General features: G+C 42.3%; 1 protein-coding gene across 3 annotated transcripts in view; it reads left to right on the top strand.

Moving 5' to 3' along the window:
• Positions 1-455: 455 nt before the first annotated feature.
• Positions 456-17,316, top strand: part of LOC111872453 (tyrosine-protein phosphatase non-receptor type 14) — a gene marked incomplete at its 5' end in the record, with an annotated part of 21,556 nt that continues 4,695 nt past the window's right edge. The window contains 14 exon segments of one of the 3 annotated variants that reach the window (XM_023866390.2): positions 456-544; positions 1,079-1,214; positions 1,757-1,855; positions 2,756-2,907; positions 4,703-4,868; positions 5,956-6,110; positions 7,808-7,976; positions 8,813-9,251; positions 10,153-10,464; positions 11,350-11,618; positions 12,376-12,500; positions 13,978-14,071; positions 14,553-14,741; positions 15,712-15,871. In XM_023866390.2, the coding sequence (XP_023722158.2) occupies positions 456-544; positions 1,079-1,214; positions 1,757-1,855; positions 2,756-2,907; positions 4,703-4,868; positions 5,956-6,110; positions 7,808-7,976; positions 8,813-9,251; positions 10,153-10,464; positions 11,350-11,618; positions 12,376-12,500; positions 13,978-14,071; positions 14,553-14,741; positions 15,712-15,871 (2,554 nt within the window). 3 annotated transcript variants of the gene reach the window in all.

Genomic DNA, 17,316 nt, shown 5'->3' with positions numbered 1-17,316 from the left:
ATAAGTGATTAGTTAGTTTTCCTTAAAATTTTCTTCCATGAAGTGTAATAATTTTATATGTAAGACTCCTCTGTGGTTAAACAATGCTGTTTACTTGAAATGTTTGGAGCTGAGATAGCTTAGTCAGTTTAGTGACAGGCTACAAGCTGGATGGCCAGGGTGCAATTCCCGGCAGAATTAGAGATTTTTTCTATGCCGCACAGTGTCCAGGACCTTCTGTGGGGCCAGTCAGTCTCCTGTCCAATTGGTAATGGGGCTGTTTCTCCAGGTGTAAAGTGGCCAGGGACTGAAGCTGACCACCCATCTCCATCTAGGGCCAAGGTCAAGAATAGTTGAGCTGTACCTCCCGTCCCCCATTGATCTTCATGCACAGGGGCAGCTTTACATTTTTTCTTGAAATAGTATGATGATGTGTTTTAACTACAGTTGAAAGTAATGTGATCACTGGCTTTCAGGATGAAACAGGTGCTGATGTCATCATAGGGGTGTCCTTGATGGGAATAATTGTTGGTTATGAAAATAACCAGGCTTCAAAATTTTATAAGTGAGTAAAATTATACTTTCATCTCCTTCTGCTGCTGTGGCTCTTCTTCTTCGTCCTCCCCCCCTCCCCCCTTCCATGGTGAGAAGCTAATATCTAAGAGCCTGAGCAGTGGCGCTCTCTGATTTCCGAATATATGTCCAATGAAATGCAGGCACTTTGAAATATGAATGATTATTGCTGTATGCGCAGTTATGATATGCTTTTATCAGTAATAATTATGTTGTAAGATTTGAGGTTTTCACGGTGGTGACTATGAAGAAAGCAGTCTTCAGGGATGTGGCACCATGTATATGTGGTGTTAACCGACGTTTCGGAGGAACGTATCGCCTCCATCTTCAGGGTAGAAGGAAAAATATAAGAAATCCGCAAGTGAAGAGACTGTGAGAAGCAGTACAAGCAGTCTGTGACACGTCCCTCCAAAACGTCGGTTAACACCACATATACACGGTGCCACATCCCAGAAGACTGCTTTCTTCAATAATTATGTTGCTTACTTTTTGTTTGTATTTGTAACATTCTTCAAAATTGTTACAGGTGGAAAGATATAACCAATGTGATTAACCACAAGCGAAACTTTGGGATAGAATGTCAGCTGCCAGATGAAACAGTTCATTTCCAGTTTCCTGATCCAGAATCAGCAAAATATGTATGGAGGATGTGTGTGCATCAGGTATATAATTTTCTTGTAACATTGTTTTTGTTTTATATGAGTTCATGGATGAGAAGGCTCCAGTCTTTTCTTTCTTCCCACAGTCTTCTCTCTTTGACTTTTTGCCAGCTTTTTCCTTTCTTCATGATACCTACCATAACCTGTCTGAATAATCTTGTTCTGTAGTATTCTTCCCTTTAAATTTTAATTGTGAACCCTAACCCATCAGTATCCTTGTTCTATCCATTCTTCCAGCTATGACCTAATTGATGGTACTGTCCTGGAATTTGCCTGTAGGGACTGAGTAAAACTGTGAAAAATCTAAGGATGGATTATGTCCCAGCTGAGATTTGAACTAGGCACCTCCTAAATGCAATTCAGAAGTGTTTGCCACTTTAGCCAGCTTGCTTAATGTAGTATACTGTAAAATTTCATAACACACCACAGTGTCTTTCCTGTTACACATATTGTCTTATGTAGCCATTATTTCCCAACCAAAACCCTTGTTTTTACTGAGGTGCTTTAAGTCCTTGATATGTTAAGTGATACTCTGTATGTTGTAGCACACATTCTACGTGCAAAATGAGCAGACAGCAGAGCCCATGCAGAATGTGCAACTAGGGGATCACATGGCTCAAACTCTCTTTCACACTGCCTTAGAGGTAAGGAGAGTCTTAACTGGCAGCATAACCCACAAGTTCAACACTGCTAGTACCACAGTCTACCAGTGCATGTAGTTTTGAGCCATTTCATTTCATTTCACATCCTCACAGCCTATTTTACTAACATCCATTTTAATATTATCCTCATGTCTATGTCTTAGTTGTTCCTGGTGACTACTTTTGGTGTGAATTTTTGTGGTCATTGTGATGCGCTGATTCAAAATCTAGACACAGAAGTTTTTATTCATGTCAAGTTTGTGAATTAAATTTTGAGCCAGAATGGTGTTTTTCTCACTTTTGTGTCTTTTCATAGTGTTCTTGTCGACAGTAGCGTTTTATTAGTTAAAGAAAAGTATGGTCTTATTGAAGTGATGTCGTTATTTTAATTTGTGTTATATGCGGCATGTACTTCTGTTTATCTTGCATACAAAAGAAATTGGAGGATAACATAAAGATTGTATGGGGTTACAACTTTTTGCTTGTAATTTGAGGATAAATCTGTCTATCTATCTGTGGCTGTACAGTCCTTTGTTGGGCCTTGGCTGGTTTTATAGTTTCTTGATATTTTTACACAGTTAGTAGGACTCCTTGGATGGGGGATCAGCCCATTGCAGGGCCACTACTTGCACACAGGACAGCACAAACATCCAAGCCTCAAGTGGGATTCGAACCCACAACCCCAGTGTTTGAGCAGGCGAAGAAAGTTCATGCCTTAGACCACGCAGTCACTGTGATTGGCTTGTTTTTGGGATCAGCGTATCCAGTTTAGTCAAAAACAGCTTATTTTGTGCATGTTATTGAAAAAGAATGAGAATTTATTGTGGTGTAGTTTAGGAGCTCTTTGCATTCCATTTCTTGCTGCAGTTATTCAAAGATGTGACCTGTGCAATATTTTTATAGGATAGTCATTTAACAGAGAGCTGCGAAGAGCTTGACAACAGAGAAACTAGCAGAGGGCCTGTGTCTTGGGGCATGCCACCTTCTGTAGTACAGCGAGCTCAGTCGACATCTTGCCTTGACCTTACTACACCTGCAGACATCGACAAGCTAAGGTAAAGTCAGTTCTTTCTTATTGCTTTGATCTGTTCATAGATATACATTCATTGTCTTCATTCATGTACTTTTCCAAATGGTGAAGTTGTCCTTAACACAGACTGGATAATACCAAGTGAGTAGGTGATGGTGAAAAATGAATAGGAATTAATGTGGAAGGAAGCAGTCATGGTCTAAATTAAAATGTGTGCTGGTGTTTTCTTCTGGAGACAGGAAAGCCCTGAAAATGCACAATGAGGATATGCAGTGTTCTAGTAGAGATTCAAACCAGGTACTGCAAATACAAGTCAGAAGTGTTGCTAACTATGTCTTCAGATTCATACTGAAGTTAATGAACATTTCCACTGATTATGTATTTATTTATATACTAGCTGTGCCTGGCCACGCCTTGCTGTGGCTCAGTCTGCTCGGTCTTCCACAGTTTGATTTGAAATTACTCGACGCATTGCTTCCGCTCCGCGAGTATGACGACCCAAGTTTGATCTTCTGCGAGGCATTATTTGAATGAACTAAAGGAGATCGATTGCACTGATGAAGAAAAAAAATGCTAGCAACAGGCCACTGTTATTGCGTTTCCATGGAAGTATACGCTAACTGTTCTAGCATTGCTATTGAAACAACTGCTGCGAATGCAACGTTGAGTCAAAATTTCGAAGCGCTCGGACAGGATAGGGAATACATTATCGAAGAGTTAGTGTCATCTGTTGCTTAGGAAATGCTAGCAACGGGCCACTGTTATTGCGTTTCAGTGGAAGTATATGCTGTTCTAGCGTTACCATTGAAACGACTGCTGGATTTCGAAGCGATTGGTGAAGAACTTTCGGAAAAACGAACATTTACATTTTTATTTAAAACTCTTCGGAGCTGGACTATTTTAACCTGGTTTTGGACACAATAGAGGGCACGATCTGTTGTTAGCAAAGGCCCACTGTTATTGCTTTTCCATGGATTTTCTATAAGAGAAAAGGAACATTTACACAGCCCAATTCCAAGGCAATGTCAAACGAAAAATTAAATCAAAATGAAAATTAATCGAGACTGTTTATATTCGGCGTTGGCGATCCCAAGACTAACTCCTTCAGCGCTTACCTCCAGGCTCTCTTCCGTATCCCTTGGCATCTGCCCCGAGACTGACTGCTTCTTGTCCAAGGTGGGCTATTGATACCTCGGCGGATGCTGTCATTTCACTCTGAATCTCTTGTGATACTTGTGACCTCGTGATACTCAAGACACTCGTGATACTGAACAGTCGCCAAAGCTAAACTCTCTTATACATATAGCCAGCGCTCCGACGGGTTAGGGAATACCTTATCGAAGAGTTAGTTTCATCCGTTGCTTAGGAAATGCTAGCAACGGAAAACTGTTATTGTGTTTCCATGGAAGTATACGCTAACTGTTCTAGCGTTACAATTGAAACGACTGCTGGATTCGGAACATATGGCAGGTTTTTACCTGTTTTTACCTGTCACGGGTGTGACATCAATATGATAGGCACACAGAAACAGGCGGGTGTTCGAATGCAATGTTGTGTCAAAATTTCGAAGTGATCGGTGAAGAAGTTTTGGAGATCTTAGGTAAGAATCAAATGGACATTTACATTCTTATTTATATAGATTATGATTTAGTGAAGGACACTGCCAATGTCTCAGAATGTGTGTCAAATAATTTGACAGTTAGTGAATGATGGATTTGAAAGAAATGTGGAAGGAATTGGTTATTTCCTAATTTGAGGTATGTCCAGACATTTGCTTGGACCCACTGAGGAACTCACCATTGTTGCACGTTTGTTTGTAGAGCCCTGTTACCATCATACCGTCCTGCCCCTGACTATGAGACAGCAGTGCAACAGAAGTACCATGGAGCTGGACACACCTCAGGGAATTTAAACATTAGACCTAGTCATCAAATTGGAATTTTATATAGCAGCCAGCCTGAAATACACCAGACTCATGTCCAAGAGGTGAGTTGAGAATTGAGAATCTTGCTGCGGTGACTGCAAAGAATACTGTCTTCTGGGATGTGACTGCGTGTATCTTGGTGGAGCAGTCCTCCTGCATGTTGGTAAGGATGCGAAAGGCTGAATAGTGTCACATTCAAGTGGACAGTTGTCTTTGAAAAGCGAGTTGTTAGGTAATATCGCAAATAATTATAATCGGTGTCACGTGATTTTAGAAAATGTTCGTGTTTTGCTACATTCAGTTTTTCAGTCAAACTATTTTTTTTTTATTGCTAGTGGGATGGGACTATGTCCCTTGTACTGTGGCTACTTCTGGCCTATTATACCAGCCCCACATGATAGGTGAGGGTGATTGTGGAGCAATTGGTGGAATGAAGATTGGCAGGAGAACCAAAGTACTCGGAGAAAACCTGCTCCAGCGCCACTTTGTCCACCACAGATCCCACTTGACCAGACCTGGGATCAAACCCGGGCTGCCGCGGTGGGAAGCCAGCGACTAACCGCTTGAGCTATGGAGTGGCCTGCAGTCAAACTAATTTGAGTCTATACTTTTGGATGTTGTGGCTGTGAAAGAAATAGAATAAAGTATGACACAGATATTTGAAGTTGTGGAGGCAAGAAGGAAATGTATATATGTTAGATGTTACATGATTTCACTTAATCCCCAACTGTGAAAGCTGGAGGTTCCTCTGAAGATCAGTAAAGATCTACACGACTGCAGTTTCAGCACACAGCAAACTCGTGCAAGCGGTAATGCTCATAACTTGTATTCAGGAGGTGTCAGGTTCAAATCTCAGCCAGGGACCAACCATCCTGATTGAGGTTGTTATGGTTTTTGTTGGTTCATCCAAGTAAATGTGAAGATAGTACTTAAAATTAGGCCAGGCTTGCTCCATTCAGTATCGTTTCTGGTTCATTATTCATTGTCATTCAGTCATGTGAAGGTACATAGTGTTTAGTTCTGACAGCGACGATAAATGAACTACAAACTGAGTATGTGGTATCACATCCCAGAAGACAGTGATATTGATTATGTTTTTTATAGTTGGAGAAATGTCAAGGAGTGTAACGGTGATTGTCTTGTTCACAGAATCTTTGTTCGTATGGTCATTACAAGCATTATCCTGATGTTACACAAGTGGAACGACTGTACCTGGAATCTAGAAGTGAGGAACCACAACGGATGATGAACGGAAGTGTGGACCATAACTCTCATGTAGTGCTTCCAACACTACACACTTACAGGTAATGTTATGCAATTTAAAAATACATCTGGAAACATTGTAGTGTCTGGAAGTTGATACAGTGTTGATTCTGTTAGGGTTTCAGAGGTCCAATGCTTGGTGCTGTACTGTGGATTCCCATTTAAATTGCTGTTCTGATACTACAGAGCCCATCTGTTATGCATTAAGATTTAAGTTATACATATCCTGTTACTGCCTCTAGTGATTACTTGTCATCTAGTTTTATTTATACCTCACTCGTGTGCTGTTGTTGCCATCCTGTTCCATTTCTCTGCATATTTAATCATACCTGTTTCCTATCATAGCTCTTTATTCTTGTATTCTTGCATCCTCTTGTCCTCATACTGTCTATTTCTGTTATAGATACACCTAAACCTCATGTCCTAGAGCTTGTATTGTCATGTCTTTGTTTCTTCATGCCTAAATTTGTGACCCCAATCTTCCTCTTGACTATATAAAGAGCGCATCTCCTGTTCATTGTTTCTCCTGAAACCCATCAGTCTCCACACTCCTGTTTTCCAGTGCAAAATCCCTGTCCTGCCTTCTCTGTGCCACAATTCTGTACAGACTTACTTTCCTGAGTTGCTCCTTAAACCAAACTGTGTCTGTGTCATGATCTGATAGTGCCATGGGTCACTACGTCATCATAGATTCTCTTTCCAAAACGGTGGGAACCAAGATGGCCGTACTGGATGGAGAACTTGTTGAACATGCAGGACTTTTCATAAGCTTGCCTGTTCAGGTTGTGATGTACCCTTTAAGGTGTTTCAAGACATGTCATATAGTGTTAAGCTGGTGATTTAACTTTTGTCATCTATGTGTTGCATACTGTGGGGCATGCGGTAGCGTAGTTGGTTGAGGCACTATGTTACAAACCAGAAGGTCGTGGGATCAAGTCCTGATGAGGTCATTGAATTTTTTTCAATTTACCTAATCCTTGCAGCCATACTATGGCCCTGGGGTTGACTCAACCTCTAACAGAAATGAGTACCAGGAATATTCTTGAAATATTCTTGGGAGTAAAGGGCGGCCAGCGTGTAGGGCTGACAAACTTACCACCATATGTGAGCCAATTGTCTAGAAAATGTGGGAACCTCAACATCTCACAACCATATGGGCCTCCACAGCCTGTTACAGGGATACCTTTGCTTTACTTTATATGTTGCAAACCAGTGCCAGCACATGCATTGGTTCATCCCCGTGTGGAGGTGGGTTAGAATACATCCACTGTATCCTTGTGAGTTGTAGAAGGTGGCAAAGAGGGATCCCAGTGCCTGGGGTATAACTGGGCTGCCCTGGCACAGGGAGACATAAATACAGGGACTTTGTCCCCCGGGTTGGGGAGTGGATGCAAGTCTGACGACCTTACTGTGTAAAATAATTATTATTGCAAAATCCAAAGAAATGAAAACCAGATCAAATCTGGAAGAATCTTCTCAGAAGGGCTGTTTTGCCGATGACGATGGTGATTGATGATGATGATGAGGAGGAGGAGGAGGAGGATGAAGGCAACTACATGTACGAGTACAGCAGGCACAGTGTCGCGTTTACAATATAAGTCCAGTTACTGCTAATGAAGGTTCTGTAATATCTAGTTAACAGAAAGTGATGCATAGTCTGTGTTCCTGATGTTGAAACCAGACTTTTCTTGCCGTGAGTGTATCCGTTTTGCCACATTAAGTTGCATTCTGTTGTCAGTACTCCTGAATTGGATACTGTGGAGAACCACCTGATCCAGGGATTGCAGCTCCTGCACCTGTACAAACCACCGCCTCCATACCCCATCAGTCGACCAAGCAGCAACAGCACTCCAGATCTTGCATCAAAAACACTGAGTCCTCCACAGCCAACTTTTATTAACCCGCAGGTACTGCTAGGAGTGGTTGCTTGCAAGTGTGAATTTGAAACTAGCATTGTAAAGAGCCTTTACGCACAACATGCCAGGGACCTGGGTACCATGCCACAGGTGATCAGCTGTGTCTGACCCTCAAACTTCTGCTGCCTTCAGACAGTCAAAATATATATATATAAATGTAGACACATGCACAAGAAGTAAGATGTGGTATTATCACGGCAATTACTAATAAGAATGCTATCTTCTAGGAGGTAGTGCCATGTAGATCTTGTGTGAACCAACATTTTGTAGGAATGTATTGTCTCAGTCTTCAATGTAGAAAAATCCACGAGCGAGGAATCAGCATGAGCAGGTGGTTGCAGACTGACTCTGCCACCTGCTGACTCTGCTTCCTCGCTTGCTGATTTTTCTACCCTGAAGATGGAGGCGATACGTTCCTCCAAAACGTCGGTTCACACAAGATCTACACAGTACCACATCCAAGAAGACGGCATTTTTCACATACAGAAGAAGTTTGCTGACTTTCTTTTGATGTTACATGGACTGCATAGAAAACAAAAACTTAAGGAGGTGACAGACAGGCAGCAAGGTGATCTCATCAGCCTCATTAAGTAGGCTAAAAAGTTTAATTCTCGTGATGTTTTCTATTAGTGTACTCTTGTAGGATTTGAGTTTCTCATGGCAATGGTCATGAAGAGTTTTCTATTCTGAGATATAACATGTAGTCTGTTGAAAGGCTACTGACATCTTCAGGGTTAACACATAAGCATGAGGCAGTTAACAAGCAGAGCTGTTTCGTGCTGGTTCCTTAGATGTATCCAGCAATACAGTTTATTTGTTCTTTTAAGGTCAGTGGATCCAGCCCAGACTTGGTATCATCAAGGAGTCTTGGTCCAGGCAGACACCAGCAACATCAGCACCATCATTATCATCATCAGCAGCAGCATCATTACATTGATCCAGCAGTGACCTCTCATCAGCTTTTGCCTAATCCAGAAGCACATCGTACTTACACCAATCTGGCTGCAGTGTTGGACACTCAGCAACAGCATCCACATCTGGAGGATCTGCGGAGAGCCTTTGTGGCCTCAGAAGAACCTAACATTGTTTACTGCATGGGTGGAAGTGGTGATGTAGGACTGCTCTTGGAGAACAGGTCTAGATCAACCACAATGCCCTACCAGACGATGAACTCTGTATCCACTGGGTCACAGTATGCAGGCAGGGCACCTGAACCCATTTATGAGAATGTTCCACTTCCGTGGGCAGCTGATGGCCGAGTGACAGGTAACAGTTTCGAATTTCAGGTGACAGATAAAGTGACATAGTGAAGGTTATTGCAGCTGATGTTGAAAACTTAAGTAGTGACTGAGATCTCTGGTACAGTTGTGTTAATGTTGTGGGCAAACAGGGTTTGGAAAGGATTGCAGATAAGGCAGATTTCTGGGAGGTGGAAGCAGTGGAGTGACAGGTACTTAATTATTCACATTTTTCCTACTTGTCACATGGGATGATGAGTTAATATATGAAGATTGCTGTCTTCTGGGATGTGACACCATGTAGCCTGGTAGATCATTACCGACATCTTGGAGGGATGTGTTGCCTCCATTTTCAGGATAGAAGTGTAAGCAAACTGGGGGAAAATATGGACCAGATATAAGGAAGGGATAGTGGGATTGGGGTTGATGGAACTAAGAAATGGCAGTTATACTGAGGGTAGATGTAAGGAGAGAGGGTATCCATGCCTCTAGTTTATTGTTTGAGGCCTTGCCATTCCATCCAGTTTCTGTGGTTATTAGCAGGCTGTACTTCGAACCCGGACTACTGTTTTGGCTAGTCACTGTTTAATTTTATCATTTTCAGTATGCAAACAAAATTCTGTGAATCGTGACATTTCAGGTTCTTGTGGATTGTCTCACCATGTAGTTTGGTATATTGTTATAATTTGGAGGAATGTTCTGTCTCCATCTTCAGGGCAGAAGATACCAGTATTTCAGAGGAAAATGCTGCCTCTGTTTTTAGGGATAACAGGTTCTGCTACCCTGAAGATTGAGGTAGCATTTCCTGCAAAACAATGGTAATTATTTACCAGACTACATGGCATCACATTCCAAAGTATGACAACCATCTAAATGTTGTATAAGTTGTTTAGTGTAAGTGTTCTGTTAAAATCAGATATATTTAATAGGTCTAATGGGTGGTGGAGATGGTCCAGGTGCTCGAAGTCGGACGTCCAGCATGCAGTCGGCACCAGAGACATGTCAAGTACAAAATGCAGAGCATAATATTGGAATGAGTGTCATCATGCCAGCATTGTGCACTGAGAGCAGTGGGGGGCAACAGCATCTTCACAGTTCAGCAGCCGAACAGTTCTCACCGAGAAGTAGGCATGTTGCCGTGAACCACACACCTCCAGCACCACACAAAATGGCCTCCTCCTCTCTTCAGTTCCCAGGGAAGAGCAAGCTGGGAGCAGCATCAGAAAATTCTTTTGCATCAGGTATAAACGCAAGCCTTTGTCTTTCTCCTCTGTTGTTATCATGTCATTATGTATGTTAGCAAGTAGTTACAAACAGGAGCAGAAGATGGCAACAGTAGAAGGTATGCTTTGGTTGGGTGTTGTTTTGTTTATTCTCCTGTTGTTGCATAAGCTAGTGCGAGACTGAGTCCACTTGTAGGCCCATTATACCATCCCCAGATGATAGATGAGTATGGAGCATTTGGTGGAATGAAAATAAGCAAGTGAAAGTGAAGTTCTTGAGGTGAAACCTGCTCCAATGCTACTTCGTCCACCACAGATCCCACATGACCAGTTCCTTAGATTCTGAGTGATCTATTTGTCACGTGATTTTAGTAGATAGTAATTTTAGTTTTATTTGAGGTTTGAGGTTCTCACAGCAGCGACTGTGGGATGTGACACTGCATGGTGTAGCAGATTGTTACTGGGCATTTCAGAGGAATGTGTTGCTAGCATCTCCATGAAGATGGAAGCTACTCCTCCAGAATATCAGACTACACTAATCACATCCCAGAAGACATCAATATTCTCAAGTTTATTGTGTCATCTAAAATAGATAAAATTGTATTTCATTGCGCTGAATGGGTTAGCTTAGCAGTAATGCTCTAGTATCATATTCCAGAGGTTTCAGTTTGAATCTTGACGGAGGTTTTATAGTGGATTTTCTCATTCCCTTGGGGCAAATGTGGCGTAGTACCTCAATTAGGCTACAACTACTTCCTTCTAGATCCTTTTCAGTTCATCATTCATCCTACCATTTAATGCTGTACAGCTTAAGGTACCGACAGTATCGTTAAATGATGCCCACACATAAAAAATGTTGATTACAGAACATTATAACCATTAAGTACAGTATGTTATGTACAGGTGCTGAACGTCTCTGTGAGGAAGAGCAGGTGCATAAGAGTGATGCGTCTGCAAGCTGTTCGGGTATGGATTTTGGAAAGCAGAAACCAAAGAGGAAGTGGGGGCTGCTTGGTGGGGGTGGGAGGACTAAATCGAGTTCAAATGCCAAAGGCTCAAAGAGCAATACATTAACGAAGGAAACGATGGCTGATGAAGATGTTGCCGGAAACAGGCGGAGCACAGGCCTGCCGAGGTTACCTCTGCCAGCTACCATATCAAAGGAATCTATGGTATGTAGTACAAGGGTTTTTATTATTTTTATGAATTGGCAGTAGGAAATAGGGAAATGGAAATATTACTGCCACCTGTGATGTAATGCAATGCAGCCTGGTAGATAGTTACTAATGTTTCAGAGGAATTTGCTGTCTCCATCTTCATGGTAATGACACTTAGGATGGATGCAACAGGTTTCTCTGAAATTTTAATAATTATCTGCCAGAATACACCATGTCATATATGGAACACATTAATCTTCATAGTCACTGCTATGAGAGGCTCGATTCTCACTGGGAGTAGTTTCTGATGGAAGGATTTGAGACCATAGTGCTGGAGAGAATATCCAGGACCTTAGCAGGGCGAAGGAACATGAAATGGGGAAAACTGCATAATGCAGTGCTTCACAATTTGTGATTTTTATCTATTGTTGTCAAGGAGCCAGGATAGTGGTGTTGGTACAGCGGATGTATATTTCCATGCATTCTTTAACTTCTGCTCTAGACAGAGGTGAACATAGCTTCACACCACATTGACCATTCTCTCCCCAGGGAAGAAGCCCCTTGTCTCCATTGGATAGGAGGCTGGGTAGGCCACAGAGCCAGTCTGAGCCAGTTGGTGGAGGAAGGAATGTCCATTTTGTATGATATTCACTGTACTGTCTGAGCTTACTTCATACACATGTAAATCTGTCTTGTGTAATTGACTGTGCCACTTGGTTTTCTTCTAGGCTGTAGTTGCTATTCTTGATTGGCTTCTCATTTCTTTTGGTAGTGCCAATTACTGGAAAGGAAGCTAGCAGACAGTCAGCTGTTCTTTGAATTTGAAAGGATTCCAAAGAAAAAAACAAACATTGAATTTGGAACAGCATTGCATCCAGATAACATTGCTCGCAACAGGTGCGTGGACCTATCTACCCACATTTGGACTTCAGGCACTTGATGAAAAAGAGAAAATTCAACATTTGAATTGAGTATAACTTATTACAAGCTTGTGAACACAGTAATGATCCTTTGGGTTCCGTAAAATGTTGGGAAGTTCTTGAGTGGCTGCACAGCTGGCAGCTTCTCAGGAAGGGCTCAGCTCCATGGAGTTAGTTTAAATTACAAATTAGAGTAAGGACAGAACACTTAGCAGGCATAAGGGCTGTAATGATGAGAAAGGTCATGGCTAACATCTCTCTTAAGTGCTAAAGGGCACAGATATAGCAAGTCAGTGAAAATGTAATATCACTACATGGGTGAGGTACACAATGGGAAAGTGCCTTAAAATTGGGCACAGCTACTTCCTCCCGCATCTCATATTTGTCATTCACAGGCACCCTACTGTGTGACATTACACAACCTGTATGGTTGAAATAATGTTGTAAAACAACCCAAGAATTAAGAATCAGTCATTGGGAGTATCTTGTGAAACTGGTACCCACTTGTTTTTCTGTTGATGCAGCTGATAGCATACCCAGATTTCATCTCATTATTCTCACTGGCTAAACAGCCCTTTTTGAGCAATAGCCCAGAAGGTTCTGCCAGATTTGTGTGTAGACCATCTGGTATTCACATCCTTGGATTTCATAATAGTAATTTTTTTACACGGTAAGGTTGTCAGCCTTGTTTCCAATCCCCAGCCTGGAGGACCAGGTCCCTGTATATATGTCCCCCCAGTAACAGGGTTTCCCCGTTACACCCCCAGCACCAGATTCTCTTTATGTTGGGCTTCTACAACGCGCAGGGCTACAGTGGAGGTATTCTAACCCACCTCCATACAAGAAAATAAAGAAAGGTTGTGGAACACCCATCTAGTTTTGTTTAATCCTTTAAAGGGCAAAGCTCATCTGAATAATATACAGAAATTTGGTTCATACTTCACAGATAACACCCCACTTATCCATTAGGAATTTTGTTTGTCTAGTGACATTCATGAATTCATTCCGAGAACAGTTTTAACATACCAGATCCTGCCTGTATGTGTTCAGCTCTTTAATGTTAAAAACATATGGTGTATATGATTATCACTGCCAAGGTAAGGTAAAGTTGTCCCTGTGCTTAACTAATTAAGCACTGTGCCATGAAGGCATATGGGGGACTGGATGTATAGATCCACATTTTCTTGTCCTCGGCACTAGCTGGAATTGAGTGGTCAGTGTCACGGCCCTGGCCGCTTTACCCCCAGAGAAAAAGCCTCTGGTACCCATTGTATAGGAGGCTGGGTGGGCCCCAGAGCTGGTCTGGAAGATGTGGAGAAGAGAAAATTCTTGACCCTACTGGGATTTGAGCTCCGATCCCTTGGTCGTCAAGCTCGTAGCCAGTCTCTATACCAATTACGCTATCCCAGCTTACATCACCTCCAAGTAAAGGGGTAATAAATTTTGCCTTACAGGTACAAAGATGTACTGCCATATGAAGAAAACCGCGTGAGGTTGACTCCCAACAGAGAGAACAAGTTCGGGTACATAAATGCTTCCCATATCACAGTAAGTCTGTAGTGTAGACATTATTCTTATGCCACATAAGTCAGTGATCCTGTAGGTGCTTGGTTTTGGTTTCAGGTAAATTGCTCCTGGTCTATTCCAACACAGTCGTTCTTGATTCTGGGCCCTGTGAGACCCATGACCATACTTCTCTGTCTCACCACTCTGACTTTGGGTGTTCCCTTTGAAGAGCTTTCTTTTACCTCAGATTTTGGATTTAAATGTTCTGTAAATTGTTATAAGCACCCCTGCTGCAGTTTCCCAAAACATGGCACTTGTGGCCTCAGATATTAGGGTTTCAGATCTTTCTGAGGACTTGAACGTATCCCTCTCAGACTCGAGGTATCAGGAAGCAGCCTCCTCTTCCTCTTCATTATTGCCTTCCCCCTTCTTAATCTGTGTCTTCAAGTTCGTGCCCTTATTCTTCTTACTCTTCTCCCCCCTCTTGTGAGTACGTATAGTGAACTGTTTTGATGTGCTGCAGGCCACCGTTGGCACTCACCAGAGGTTCTACATTGCTGCTCAGGGACCACTGCCTTCTACTGTCAGTAGCTTCTGGCAGATGATCTGGGAAGCAGATGTGTACCTGGTAGTAATGCTGACCGGAGCACAGGAAGAGGGGTCAACTGTGTACTGTCCTGGGCTGGCAGAGAGGTGTGTAGAGGTTGGAGAGGTGAGTGACTGCTATGTACAGTACTATATCTGACTGTGTACGCGGGTTCAAACCCGGCGGAGGTTGTGGAATTTTGAAGGGCAGAAAAATTCAGGGAACAAGTCCTCCGGGAGGGATTAAGCCGTGGGTCCCGTGTCGTAGCTTTACGGCACGTAAAAGAACCTCATGTTTCCAAAGGAGGCCACTGATCTAAATTAAGGACATTTCCCGCCCAACAGTAGTCTCTAACTCCTCTGGTGGATGGGGGAAGCATTGAGATTCCTCTGAGCCAGTAGAGTCCAACCTTGCTGCCTAAGTAGGGACTGATGGTAAGCACCAGTACCGGTAGGGTATAGAGGCTGGTAGAAGATTATAGGGGGACGCACAGTAGATCAAACTGGTCGCGGTGCATGGGGAAACCCACCCCATCCAATAATAATAATAGTAATAATATCTGACTGTCATAAGTTGGTGCCCATGCAAGATTTTTCTCTACTCCACAGTGTCCAGACCAGCTCTGGGCCCCATCGAGTCTCCTCTCCATTGGGTACCGAGGATTTTTTTTTCTGGGGGTAAAGTGGCTGGGGTGAGAAACTGACAGCTTGGCTCCTTCAAGTGCTGAAGTTAAGAATGGTATATCTATACCTCAGCGGTTGCATATATTTTCATTGCATGGTGCATAATTAATTAAGCACTGGGACAGCTTTACCACAGCAGCATGAATACTAAGATCACAATCAGGTGCTGTGTGACAGCATGTGGTTTGTTAAGTAGGCACCATAATTTCAGAGGAACATGCTGCCTCTCTCTCCAGATTTACCTTGGACAGTCTGCAAACCTACATGGTATCATGTTGCAGAGGACAACAATCTGCATGGTCGCCACCCTGAGAACCTCAGGTTTTGTACAGCAGAACTACATTTTAATGGTTCTCCTTCTGTGGATATTGCAGTAAATTCTTTGATTAAGTTTAATTAAATCTGTTTTTTAGTTTCAAGTGTGGCGCCAGTTTTCACAAGAGACTGGCCACTGTCTCACCACCAAGTTGCAACTCTTTCACACGTCGTCTCGCCGAGGAAGGGGAGTGTGGCATCTGCAGTATTTAGAGTGGGGTGACCAAGGCTGTCCTCATAATGTTGGGCACTTTTTAGGTTGGTATTACCGTCAATGTCCCCACCAATGGTATCTCCACCTTATCGTGGTGGTGGGTTTGAGAGCTCCTGAGACCCTGAGAGCTATGCCGGTGGTAGCATAGCTACTGGTAGGGCCACCCATGCTGGATATGTCAAGGGGTAGGAGCCAGACAGAGAGGGATAGCCTGGTCCTCCAGGTTTGGGGTTGGGCGTGAGGCTAACAACCTCACACTGTAGAAACTAAATTGTTCAGAAATCCGAGGAAAGAATAGCCGGACGGACCTATTCAGGATGACCTGGAAAATGTTTAAAGGATTTGAGAATTGGATCTTGGAATGTACTATCTCTTTACAGAGCCGGAGCACTAAAAATGCTACTTGAACAACTAGATAGCTATAAACTAGATATCACTGCGATATAAGGACTGAGGTGGTTGGGTAAAGGAGTCAGGAAAAGAGGGATTATGTTGTATTCTATAGCTGTCAGAAGAAGAGTCACATGTTTGGAACAGGTTTTATTGTTTATAAAAAAAGGAAGCATCTTATTTTAGACTTACAGGCAAAATCTCACAGAACATGTAGGCTACAAATTAGGGAAAGTTTTTTTAACTGTAGCCTTTTTTGTGCACATGCCCCAACTGAAGATAAAAGTGATGAAGAGAAAGACTCCTCTTATGATGAATTGGATGAAATATATGGCAAATGTCCAAAAAGTGATTGTAAAATAATCATAGGGGACATGAATTCCAAAGTGGGGAATGAGGATGTATATAGATCGGTTATTGGAAAACATAGCCTACATAACAAGTCAAAAGATGATGGGATGAGATTAATAAATTTTGCGTCCTCAAGAAACATGGTAATAGGTAGTACAATGTTTAATCATAAGGATATACATAAACAAACCTGGAAATCCCCTGATGGAAATGTGTTTAATCAAATTGATCACATCCTAATTGTTCAGACTTCATGGATGTCAGGAGTTACAGGGGGGCCAACATTGACTCTGATCATTACTTAATAATATCAAAGATTAGAAGTCGAATGTCTAATGCAAGGAAGATACATGGATCCCAGGCTAAGAAATTGAATTGTGGAAAATTGGTGGAACAAGGAGTTGCAACCAGATATACTGGATTATTTGGTGAATGCCTGGCAGGTCTCTCTGATAGTGAGGATGTCAGTGAAGCTTGGAGGGGCCTCAGAGATGTTATTATAAATGCTGCTGGTGCAGTCTTAGGAAGAATGGAAAGGATAAAGTATAAGAATTGGTTTGATGCAGAGTGTGAGCAAGTGACAAATAAAAAAAACCAGGCATATAAGAGAATGCAGCAAAGGAACCATACTCGAGGGGCCATGGAAGATTACCGTGAAGCGAGAAGAAAAGAAAAAAATTGCATAAAAAGAATAAAATGGAATATGATAAACAAGAACTGATTGAACTGGAGCATTTAAGAAGTTCAA

This window comes from Cryptotermes secundus, unplaced genomic scaffold (assembly GCF_002891405.2).
Source record: "Cryptotermes secundus unplaced genomic scaffold, Csec_1.0 scaffold505, whole genome shotgun sequence".
NCBI classification, from domain to species: Eukaryota; Metazoa; Arthropoda; class Insecta; order Blattodea; family Kalotermitidae; genus Cryptotermes; species Cryptotermes secundus.
Note: the sequence above shows the minus strand (reverse complement) of the source record. Positions and strands in the feature narration are given on the sequence as shown.